The sequence below is a fragment of the Triticum aestivum genome, chromosome 2B (assembly GCF_018294505.1).
Source record: "Triticum aestivum cultivar Chinese Spring chromosome 2B, IWGSC CS RefSeq v2.1, whole genome shotgun sequence".
Lineage (NCBI taxonomy): Eukaryota > Viridiplantae > Streptophyta > Magnoliopsida > Poales > Poaceae > Triticum > Triticum aestivum.
The window spans coordinates 592,749,946-592,762,191 of NC_057798.1; the positions used below are offsets into that span (position 1 = coordinate 592,749,946).

General features: G+C 48.4%; 1 protein-coding gene across 2 annotated transcripts; it reads left to right on the forward strand.

Moving 5' to 3' along the window:
- The first annotated feature begins 5,757 nt into the window (after positions 1-5,757).
- On the forward strand, positions 5,758-7,238 carry LOC123041737 (plasmodesmata-located protein 5). Of its 2 annotated transcripts, none has more exons than XM_044464305.1 (3): positions 5,758-6,666; positions 6,747-6,866; positions 7,043-7,238. In XM_044464305.1, exons 1-3 carry the CDS (start codon positions 5,909-5,911, stop codon positions 7,065-7,067), a joined length of 903 nt encoding a protein of 300 aa, XP_044320240.1. In that variant the 5' UTR covers positions 5,758-5,908; the 3' UTR covers positions 7,068-7,238. The 2 variants fall into 2 exon arrangements, with proteins under 2 accessions (XP_044320240.1, XP_044320241.1); XM_044464306.1 differs by having other exon boundaries at positions 5,758-6,662.
- Positions 7,239-12,246: the final 5,008 nt, after the last annotated feature.

A 12,246-nucleotide genomic window follows, 5' to 3' on the forward strand; every position in this document is an offset into this window, starting at 1 on the left:
TAGTTCGCTTCTTGCCATTATTCGGGCTAATGAATTGGCTCAGGCAGCCATTGTGAAAGCCAAAGAGGCTGTTGCCTCGCGGGTCGCGGATGCTGGCTGTGCTGCGGGGGAGGCTTCGGGTGCTGGTAGTGGCCAGCCCCCTTCCTGTCCTGCCAAGAGGGGCGCTAATAAACGTTCTAAATCCTGCATGGCCCCCTGCAGGTCGAGTCTCCGTATCAAGAACCTATCGTATAAATGAGGGCTTTATTCTGGAATATAAGGGTGTTCGGTGCTAGGGGGCGCCGTGACCAACTTAAAGATTTGGTTCATTCTAACTCTATTGATTTTGTGGGGCTGGTTGAAACTTTTAAGGATTCCTTCTCCCCTAGTGAGCTCTCTGCTATCGTGGGTATGGATAGATTTCATTGGCAATTCTTACCTGCTTCGGGACACTCTGGCGGGATTTTGATTGGCTCTAATAAGGATATTTTTGATTTCGTTGCTTTTGATCATGGGTTTTTTTGGGCTAGTGTTGTTCTGTCTCACAAATCTATGAATACCCTCTGTGAGTACATCGTTGTTTATGGGCCTGCGGACCACTCTCTATCGAACCTTTTCCTTAATGAACTCTTGACCAAGATTGAGTCTTGTACTTTACCGATGGTTATTGGGGGAGACTTTAACTTGCTGCGTTGCCCTCTTGACAAGAATAATAATAATTTCTCTTGGTCTTTAGCCAATGCTTTTAATGACTTTATTAGTGCTAACGCCATTCGTGAGCTTCCTCGTGGGGGGGGGAGCTCGCTTTACTTGGTCTAATCATCAGGCTAACCCTATTAGATCCGTGCTGGATCGTGTTTTCCTTGGTCCCAGGTGGGATGCCCTGTTCCCTAGGTCTTATCTTCTCGCTAAATGCATTGTCGGGTCTGATCATACCCCCTTGATTCTTGATGATGGTTCCATATGCAATAGACCTCCGGCTAGATTTCAGTTTGATGCTTCTTGGCTGTCGGTTGACGGCTTTGTCGATATGGTCGCTGCGAAAATTTCCCACTCCCTTTCCTCCAACCTCCGCTCCTTTGGCCCTCTAGATGACTGGCATTCTTGCTCCTATTCCCTTCGCAAATTTCTTAGAGGGTGGTCGCGTAACCGTGCGGCGGAGGATCGACGCTCCAAAGCCTTTCTTGAAAATCAGATCCTGGAGCTGGATCGTACTGCTGACTCTATTGGGCTCTCTGACGATGGATGGGCCGTTCGTTATAATCTGGAGGCTGCACTTTTGCAGCTGCACCATCAGGCTGAGATTTACTGGCGCCAGAGGGGCACTCTTAATTGGACACTCAAAGGGGACGCTCCTACTGCATATTTTTTTGCGATTGCGAACGGTAGGCGTAGGCGCTGTGACACTAACAGTCTGATGATTAATGGTGTGCGCTCCTCTAATCAGTCGGTGATTCTAGCTCATGTAGTGGATTTCTTCTCGTCTTTGTTAGGGGCTAAACCTCAATCGGGCTTGTCCATTTCCCCCCACCTTTGGAGTTCTGGTCTTAAAATTTCCCTCGAGGAGAATGCCTCCTTGATGATCCCGCTCTCTGATCAGGAAATCTGGGACGTGGTTAATTCTGCTAACCCCAATGCAGTGTCTGGGCCAGATGGCTTTTCCATTCCTTTCTTTCGGAGATTTTGGCCCCAGTTGAAACAGTTGGTGTGTAGCGTTATTCAGGGTTTCTGTCTTGGGACTGTCGATATCTCTCGTCTGAATTACGCTGTAATATCCCTGATTCCGAAGGTCAAGGGTGCTGATGTTATTTCCCAATTTCGGCCTATAGCGTTGATTAACAACTTTGCCAAATTCCCTTCCAAAGGCTTTGCGAATCGGCTGTCCCCGGTTGCGCATAGAGTTATTAGCCCCTTTCAATCTGCTTTTATCAAAGGGCGATTCATTCTAGATGGCATTCTTTCCCTTCATGAGATTGTTCACGACCTTCACGCGCGGAAAGCTAAAGCGGTTATTCTTAAGTTAGACTTTGAAAAAGCGTATGACTCGGTCAGTTGGCCTTTCCTCAAGCAGGTCCTTCTTGCCAAAGGGTTCGACGGTGCTTATGTCCATCGTATCATGCAGTTGGTCTCGGGTGGCCATACTGCTGTTGCTGTGAATGGCGTTATTAGTAACTTCTTTGCGAATGGCAGGGGCCTTCGCCAAGGGGATCCAGCCTCCCCGGCTCTCTTTAACTTTGTGGCCGACGCCTTCTCTTGCATGCTCTTCAAGGCGGCCCGTTGTGGGCACATTACCCCCGTGATCTCCCATCTTCTGCCGGAAGGTGTCTCCCATCTGCAATACGCTGATGATACAATCATATTGGTGGAGTTGGATAATGCCTGTATTGCCAATCTTAAATTCATCTTGCTGTGTTTCGAAGCTGTTTCGGGTCTGAAGATCAATTTCGCCAAGAGTGAGGTTCTGGTGACGGGTGTGGACGGGGCGGAAGCCTTGCGGGTTGCCAGGCTCCTTAATTGCGCTTTAGGTTCTTTCCCTTTCAAGTATTTAGGACTTCCTATATCTCCTGGTATCCTTCATGCGAAGGACTTCGCTCCGGTGGTTGCTAAAGTAGGAAACAGGGTGCTCCCGTGGAGGGGTAGATATAATACCAATGCAGGCAAAGTGGCTTTAATCAATTCTTGCCTGTCTTCTCTCCCTATGTTTCTTATGGGCTTCTATCTTCTCACGAATAGCGTGCATTCTGGCTTCGACAAACATAGGGGTGGCTTCTACTGGAATTCAGCTGATAACAAAAGAAAATATAGGCTGGTTAAGTGGCAACTGATGTGTAGGCCTAAAAACCTTGGGGGGTTAGGCATTATTAACACTCGGGTGATGAACATGTGTTTGCTCATCAAGTGGTGGTGGAAAATTATGACTGTGGGGGCTGGGTCATTGTGGTTTTCGATTCTTAAGACCAAATATTTCCCCCACTCCAATCCTATGTTTGCTCCCGCGCGGCGTGGTTCTCAGTTCTGGAAAGCTCTTATTAAAGTTAGGCCGATTTTTTTGGAGCATGTCAAGTTTTCTGTGGGGAATGGGTCTGCTGTTCGTTTTTGGTTGGATTGGTGGTCTGGGGATGCCCCACTTGCCGTGAGCTTTCCGATTCTGTTTTCTTATTGTCCCAATCCGCAGATCTCCATCGCGGAGCTGGCTGCTAATAATTGGGATTTGGCTTTCCGTCGGGCTCTGTCTCCTGAAGAGTTGGAAGATTGGCAAAGCCTCTCTGCCCTCTTCCCCGTGCTCTCAGAGTCGGCTGACTTGGTGTTTTGGCCACTTTCGGCCTCTGGTAAATTTTCTGTTAAGTCGTTGTATTCTAGACTCATTGGTGGTACCCCCTCGGCTAGATTCTCTTGTGTCTGGAAATCAAGGGTTCCTCCGAAAATTAAGATTTTTCTTTGGCAGGCCTTTCGTGGTCGCTTCCCTACTGCTGATCAGATCAAAAAACGCAATGGGCCGGGCTCTGAATTCTGTAACCTGTGTGGGGCCTTGGAAAATTCCGACCACATCTTTTTCAACTGTGTACTTGCCAAATTAGTTTGGTCTTGCGTCAGATCTTGGCTTCGGGTTTCTTGGAATCCCTCCTCTTTTTCTGATATTAGAACTCTGCTTTAACATATTTGATTGATAGTCGAAGAAGGCAAAGTATTTAGGGCACCAATTTTAATTTGACATGTGGATTTGATCTTAAATTTGATATGTTGTAGACTATGTTGTTCAATTTGATGTTTGGAAGTTTGAAGCGATTTAGTATGCAATGTGATCAAGTAGTTTGGTTGTTCGTTTAAAATAATGTTTTAGCATGTTTGACCGCCCTAAAATAGGCAGCTATTGAAGAACAATTTTGAGTGCCCTAAATTTTACTCCAACAACTTTCTTTTTGTACCCTAGAGTAGGGCAACTACTGAAGATGCTCTAAGCTCACCCAAGGGTCGTGTCGTCCTCTCCTTTCTTAGAATAGCAATGCAGAAAAATGCATAGCAACCACGCAGCGCTTCACCCTTTACAAATCGGTTCCGCGATAGCATCGAACACGAGCTGCCGGGCATACATTATTTACGAGACGCGGGCGCTGGTCCTTGGTGACTAAAGATTTTACGTACAAACTAATGTGAAGGATTATGATTGGTAATAGGGGGGATGAGGCAATAATGCTTAACATACAAAGGTTTACATACCTTTGCACGCTGACTAGGATCTAGCATTACTCGGGGATGAGGGGGCCCACCCCTAAATCAGGGAGGGAGAGAGAATTCGTTTGGAAGGTTAAGTAAACCTTTGTAGGTCTTTGTAGGTCTAGCATTATTGTCAAGAGTATTTGGTAGTATATGTGTATTAATTTGGTGACTAGTATCAGAGTATTTGATAGTATATCTTTTGTCCTACCTTCTCTCGACCAAGACATCTTGTCGTTCAAGACATATACTCCACTATATATATATACACAATATAGGGAGGCGGACGTTTGGTCCCTGGCACTATATGTCCCCGATATCTAGATCATCAATAAGTGCATCGTGATGTGTAGCTAAAGTAGCGATTTATTATATACGGAAGGCAGTGCATGTGTGAAAGTGGAATATACTTGAGAAGAACAGTGCTATACGTCGCTTGCCACATGAGAGGACAGCATCCCGCACAGTACCAAGACGCGTTTTGCAGCCACTGCTGTTAAATGTTCTGCTACTAAGACACGGCAACTTTATCCCCGACATTGGAAAGGTGGCAGATGAAGCACTGTAGCAGCTGTGTCCAGCAGTAGCCTTAAGTGAAACTAGTAAAAAGGTGATGCGATGGATAGACAAGCATGGCAAAATTATATTCATTTATGTTTTAATTGAATATTTTCTTACTCTTCGTATCAGAATCTATATTCTTTTTTTTAGAATATGAATATTTTTTTAGAATACGAATATATATTCCTGGTCATGTTACATGTAATGGAGCAGTCAACGGGTAATGAGCATTTATTTCTAGATGAGCATTTTTCCATTAACATGTAACGAGCATCTTTTTTCATTAACATTTAATGAACATTTTTTCAAACTATCATGATATTTTCCAGAACATAGGAAAATTTCTGTAACAACGGGTAATTTTTCTCTAAAGTATGTAATTTTTTTATATAGGGTTAAAGTATTTCCTGGTATGTATGAACTTTTTCTTAACATGCGGCATCAATTTTATTACTACATATCATTTCCCTAACATTTCAATATCTATACCCTTCATAATATATATACAGATACAATTTTTTTTTTTGGGGGGGGGGGTTACTTTAACATGATTTTTTTTAGAAAATGATGTACTGTTTTGAAATCAGTTTTTATAAATTAAATGTGTGTGGAGTAGGCAAATGGTGGGAAGATGTTGGCGAATAATATGAAATGAACAGTAGACTGATTAATATATCTGGTCGCATTTAGAGTACACAGTTGTACTTAAGGACTTCGTTAGGTTACTCAAAATTTGTCGACCCTGTTGAGACAACAAGTAGCAGGCAAATGCACTAAAAAGCTAAGTTGGTTAATGCGTGTCAGGGTCAGTTGGCCGGCCGGTGAGTAGCAACTACCGTTGGTTAAATGAGGGTGGGCCGCTGCTGTCCGAAGGCATCTAATACGAAACAGAGAAAGAGATAATACAACAGAAAGTCAAAGTATACTAGTAGGCGGGTTGGAGATCACGTCTGAATGAATGGCGAGATTCCGGGGACAGATGTCCCCAGGAACCATTCGGTATTTCCCCACAATATAGAGCCCTTCCCCACGAGGGCTCGAACGATTCCACCAATTCTCTTACAGCTAGCTAGACCAGTTTGTTCGAGCGCCGCTGCACTCTCCTCGGCTCCTCCTAGTCTCCACCACTGCCATCCCGGAGTTGCCAACTCCCATGGCGCTCTCCCGCCGCCTTCTCCTATTCCTCTCCCTCGTCGCCATCACGGCGGGCACCGGCACCTCCGCGATGATCGTGACAAGGTGCTATCCGCCGCCGACGCCCACTGTCAACGGCAGCACCAGCGCGTTCTTCCGCCGCGATCTCCTCTCGCTACTCGACGCCCTCCCCTCGGTCGCCGCGTGGACGGGCTTCGCCTCCATGCGGACCGGCGGCTCGTTCGCCCGCGGCCTCTGCTTCGGCGACCCCGCGCCGGACTCGTGCTTCCGCTGCCTGTCCGACGTCGGCAGGAAGATCACCGACCTGTACGACGACGCTAGCCGGCGCGCGGGCTTCCTGAATGACGGCTGCTTCCTGGGCTACGCCGACACCAACGCGTCCTCCGCAGGCGCTGACGACAACGCCATCAGTGGCGTGACATTCTCCGGCCACACCATCCCGCGCGTCGACGCCGGCGACGCGCTGAAGCTCGTGGCCGTGGCGCGGTCCTTGGTCCCGCGGTCCGTGAACGGCCAGGTGGCAGCCGCCGACGCGACGTCTACGGCGAGCAACGGCGACACGGTGCGCGTGCTGGCACAGTGCGCCACGGACCGCGCCCCAGCGGAGTGCGCCCGGTGCCTGCAGGACTCATCGCTGCAGATGGCCAGGAGCTGGGGGCTCACGCGCAGCGCCAGCACCGTGCAGGCGGTTCTCGGCTCGAACTGCTACCTCCGCTTCGAGATATCATCACCGCCCCTGGGAGAGAAGATTCGTGAGTAGTGCTACAGTCTACAAAACTCCAGCCGGTAAATTTCATGGCGATTCTGTCTCTAACTTGTGATGCGCCGCGCTGTAGGGAGGATCGTAAAGGGTCACATCGTCCTGACTGTGTGCATTGGCTTCATCGTCGCTGTAGCCGTAGCCGTGCTGGTGGTGGTGAGAAGAAAGGCCGGGAATACAACAGCAACAGCATCAGGTATGTACTCTCTCTACCTGGTTGCAGATACACCCATTTGAACGACAAATAGTTTCAGATAAAAGGAGTACTATGTTTGGGCCTCGTTGTTGAGAAATTGGCCTAATTGTTGAGAAATTGGCCTAATTGTTGAGAAATATACATCTGCAATATTAACACATCTATTTTATCTCCAGCGGCGGAAGGGAAGCAATGATCTGACCGGGATAATAAGAAGGAGGCCAAACAAAAGCAAGGGTAGTGTTACCAACTTCCAGGGCACACATAGCTAGTTAGGGTGGTTAAATTTTTTTTTTGCGGGGTGGTGTTACTGTTACGTGATCTGTTGTATGCATTTTTTTTTTTGAAAAAGAGCGTATATTAATATCGTGGAGATAGCAATTACACCCAGCCTCAGCACCAACAAAATGTCACAAACGACATTCAGGATGCACACATCCTGAAGGAAAAAAGGAAGAAGAAAAGGAAAAAAAGGCCCCGCCATGGTAATCAACTCCTCGCAGCAGCAACCCAACAAAACTAACACCAAAGACAACACCCGGAATACAAAAACGTTCTCCAAAGGCCACGCCTCCAAAGAGGGAAACAGTGCACAAGCGCCATCGTCGCCTGATGGAAGATCTTAGGTTTTCATCCTGGAGAAAGCATGAGCTCTCAAAACAATTCCTTCAGCAAGGCCATTGCCAGGCGCAACTAATGAAGGTCAGGCCTTAGGTTTTCACCCTGAAAGTGAACACTCGGCACTTGAGAAGCGCCATCAAACTTGAATTCCTCCAGTGCTACCGCCCCCACTTGCCAAGGCTGCTACTGCAAATCATCAAACACCAGGCTCCAGTTACCAAATCCAAATTGGATCACCGGCCCCCGTGAAGCAAAATCTTCAGCGCCTTGGAGGTCTCTGCCAACACTGGTCCTCCAATCTTAGCTACCATGACCTTCTCCACCGCAGTATAGACCATGGAAATCGAGATGCCGACATGTCCCATGGTTTCGACAACCAGCGGAGCTTCGTGCCACACCATCATGAAGCCACGCAGGCGGATATGTGTGCGCACGACCGCATTCCATCCTATCCAGATATCCAGGAGCTTCATAAGCCAAACCGAGAAGATTTCTGGCAGAAGACCCGGAACACATCTGATGGCCAGATCGAAGAGGAGCAGACACGTTGAATGTTGCCCTGATGCGAGAAGAATGCTAGGACCACCACCACTAATCTAAAGACTCGCAAGCCCCCACACCGCGAGTCATGACCCAGCATGAACGACAGATGAGGAGACGACAGCCCAGCTAGCAACTGCATGTCGTCGGCGGCGTGGCCAAGGCCACAACCTGCTTACCCTGTAGCACAAGCCTTGACTAGATCCCCATGGCCAGATCGGATCCATGGCCCAGATCGGATCCATAGCCTAGATCGAGACCGGGCGATCCAGCTCGCACGCCAAAGACGGCCGCTGCGGCGGCGCACCACCTCCCCCTCGACGCTACCCCGCCTGGATCCTCAGGCATCGGCCAAGACGGCCGCGCCGCCCCATGCCCTGAAACAGCGCCCCACCTCCTCCCGTGTGACGTTGCCGAGGAAACACCTCCCCTGCCCACCGTCTTCGACGGGATGGGCGCCGCCACCGCCGCCGGCGTCGGCAGCAGCGACAGCAGGGGACACATATTGTAGGGGACCCTAGAGAGATCAGTGGGGATGGCCTTAGGAGCCGCCCGGGAGGGGAGCGACCCGGGAGGGTGGGAAGGGGTTGTTGTATGCATTTGAATGTTTTCTTTATATCATATGCATTTGGATGCTTGGTACTTACTACTGCTCTGTTCGGTGATCTTCCACTAATCTTGTTCACGATAGAGACGCGACCTTGTCGAAACTAATGTTGATCTTTTTAGATCTTCTACAGATGTTGATCTCCTCAATGTAGTTGCTTACCTAGCTAGCTTTCAGCCATAATTTTGTTCCCGTTCAGCTCCCGAGAAGGGTTCTGCTCGATCTGCATTCAATTGTTTTCTTTGTTTCAAACAAAAATACGGAGGCAAAAGATGCATGCAGGAGTTCTTATTTAAAAGATTATGCATGTTTAGCTAGCTCTTGCAGCGATGCATGAAGAGGTTTGATTTTCGTGGAAAATATGATGATTTGGTCAAGAAAGGGGTCGCGTACATCAGTACATGTAACATACCTTTAGAGCATCTCCAAAGGCAGCCCTAGTTTGGGCACTAAAACATGATGAAATAAAAAATTTAGGGCACAAAAATGTTTTTTTTTTTTGGCACGAACAAGTGCCATCTCCAACAACAACGCTATAATAGAGCACACAAATGCTTTTTTGACAGGAAATTGGGCAAAACTGTTCCAACATCTGCCCTAAAGCATGGGGGAGCGACGGTGAGCATATCAGGGTCGGCCTTGGGGTCGGAGGAGCAGGCTATGGCGTGCGGCGACTGATGGGTGGACAGATCCGAGGGCTTTCAACCGCAGGGGGGCGTCGGCAAGTAACCTCATGTTTTTGGGCAGTTGCCCAAGTGCCCCGGATTTACTGCACGAGGATCCTCTTTTTTTGGCTACATAATTTTTTTTAGCAAAAAAGTAAAGATTGGGCAGCAGTTGAAGACTGGTTTTTATGAAGGTTTTAAATAACGCGCTAAGCCTCTTAGCGGCGAACCTTTTTTAGATGCTATAGCGTGCTATAGCGGTGCTATAGCGAGCTATTTAAAATGTTTGCTCATGTGTTTGGACAAAAACCCTTAGCACATGACCTCTTCTAAACGCTATAGCGTGCTATAGCGGAGCTATAGCGAGCTATTTAAAACCATGGTTTTTATCCCTTGTGTCCTAGAAATGTCTCGTGCCTAAAAATAAGGCTGCTGTTCGAGATGGACCTACGAAGCTTGACCGACCGATGCTTGCCGATGATATGGTGTATGTCCATTATATCCAGCTGGGTGTCACACTTCACACGCATACACAGTTAGTATTTAGCATCGTAAATATCACGAATCCAGCAACGCATGAGTTCTACTGTCGCATCGATACAGTGATGTCGACAAATACTACGTCTAATACAGACGTTGAGTCTCCTACATGGCCACTTGTGGTCGCGACGAGGCTGTCCGCCTGGAGTGATGGACTAGCTGCTTGTGGTGCAGGCGACCTGGTCGTGCTGGTGCTGGTGTTGGAGTATGAAAGGAGCTGCTCGTGGTGTGGTGCTGATGTGATGGAGGATAGAAGGGGCTTCGTGTTCTTGCCCCGTGTTGGAGTGGTGTTGGACCGCGTTTCCTCAGCTGTGCTGGTTTCTCCGCGACAGTTTGGGTACGACATCGGGCTGGCGGTGACGGTGCTCGTGGGTGTCGCTTTCCTCCTTGGAGGCACCGCTGATGTGTGTCGGCATCTCTCCTCTCTTTATTGGGGTATTGTCCCCGGGCGAAAGCCAAAGGTTCGATGGTGGACCGGCGATGGCGGCATCATGGTGTCGTTACTCCGTTGGAAGCATCGTGGGTGGAGACTTGGCTTGGAGGTCCTTTGATGTGGTTCTTGGGTGCTTGCTGCTGGTCAGAGTGGATCTTCATGGGTGCTATGTACACAACTGCTAGTGAGCCCAAGATGATGACTTTCTCGAGTTCAACTAAGTCCCGCTACCCACTCACCGTCTCTTCTTAGGCACTTAAGGGTGGTTGGTGCGTCGACGAGGAAAGTTCAGTGAAAGCTGTTGCTCTTTGGGGTGACCGGTGTTAGTCGAGACGCGGCTTGTCGGTCTGCTTAGGACAGGCCCTTTGCATTGTGTCTGCTTTTATTGTGGTGGCTAATCTTTTGATTAGCTTGGGTGTGGTGTTTTTGCTACATTTGTTGTTCGCAGCAAAGTTGTAGCCTCTTGTATTTGATTTCTGCCTTCTATAAAAATTGGAACGCCTAGGTGTACTCTAAAAAAAGCCTTCTACATATCTATATCCGTGCAATACCTAGTGATGGCCTTGTGACTGAAGTTAAGTTGGAGCATGATAGGATGAGAATGGCACAACTTGTACAAATCTGCAAATTCTGTCACTGGCCATCAGATCATGCACCAACGGAAAAAAAAAACACTCTCACTGAAATCACTTTTTTTTTTCCAGATCACTTTGTAAATATCGTTGTTTTACATTTCGTGTGGCAGATGCCACATATTGACCTTGAGGATTACATTTTTTTGTTAATTTTTTGCAAAGTTATTTTTGTGTAGTGATTTTTCTTACTGTTCTACCCATGACAATTTTTCTTCGCCTATATCAGATCCGGAGGGACGGGATCGAGATGGAGGGGGTCGAGGTGAGGAGCGGCGGCGGTTCCTCTGGTTTTGACTCCGAGAGAAACCACTACACAAAGTTGGCCTCAATGGATGTGGTGACGCAGAGCGTGCCGGTTGGCTGCATGTGTGGGGGCGTCGCCGGAGATTGTCCGTGGGATTGCGAGAGCACGAGCACGATTGAGAGAAAGGGTAAGGGCATCTAACGCACCCCTCAAAATTGACATCGCAAATGTCCGCGAACACGTCTGGGACATATCTGTGGTCAGGAAACGGGACGGAACCATCAACGATGTCCCAAAAAATTCCTCGTTTGTCCAGTTGAGAGAAGAGAGAGAGGAGAGAGGGGGTGACGTGGTCGCTTTTGTTTGGATATGTGTATGGTGTGCGGCTGGGAGGAGAGAGGAGGCCACATGCTTGTTTTTGGTTGGACATGTGGATGTCCTGGCTCCCACAAAGCACCGGCATGTTTGCTTCCAATATACTGAAAAACGGACATGTGAACTGCCCCACCAACATTTATGGGACCCCATTGGATGGCAAAAGTGGTCCAGAAACCGCAGTCCGGACATATGTTGGCACTTTGAGGATCTTCTTCGGAGATTTCCTAAGGGCATGGCCAATGAATAGCCCCAGGCCTGCTGCTCCACAGGCTAGTTAGGCTTGGATGCCAGCATCGAGCAAAATCGAATGGCTCAAATGTGCCAATGCAGCTTGTAGACGAGTTGGTTACTTCAGTGGAAGAGAGAGAGAGAGAGAGAGAGAGAGAGAGAGAGAGAGAGAGAGAGAGAGAGGTGGTCCAACACACATCCATGGTTTGCATCAACCCGTGTAGCCCGAGGATAACGACAAGGGGTTGAAAATTGATCATACCAATTCATTCTTTTTCGCCGAGGTTGTCGCACGGGGCATCACCTAGGTGTTGCCTCCATAGTTCATGCCCTAAGGCAATGTGCCCGCCCCGTGTGGGCTTGCGGGCCACATGTCGTATTCTTGAGCGTTGATGATGCAGCACGTCGCGATCGATCGAAGCGCTAGATTGGTCAGAGGATTATAAACTTCATTGGTAAGAAATGTTACTCGAGACATATGCACACGCC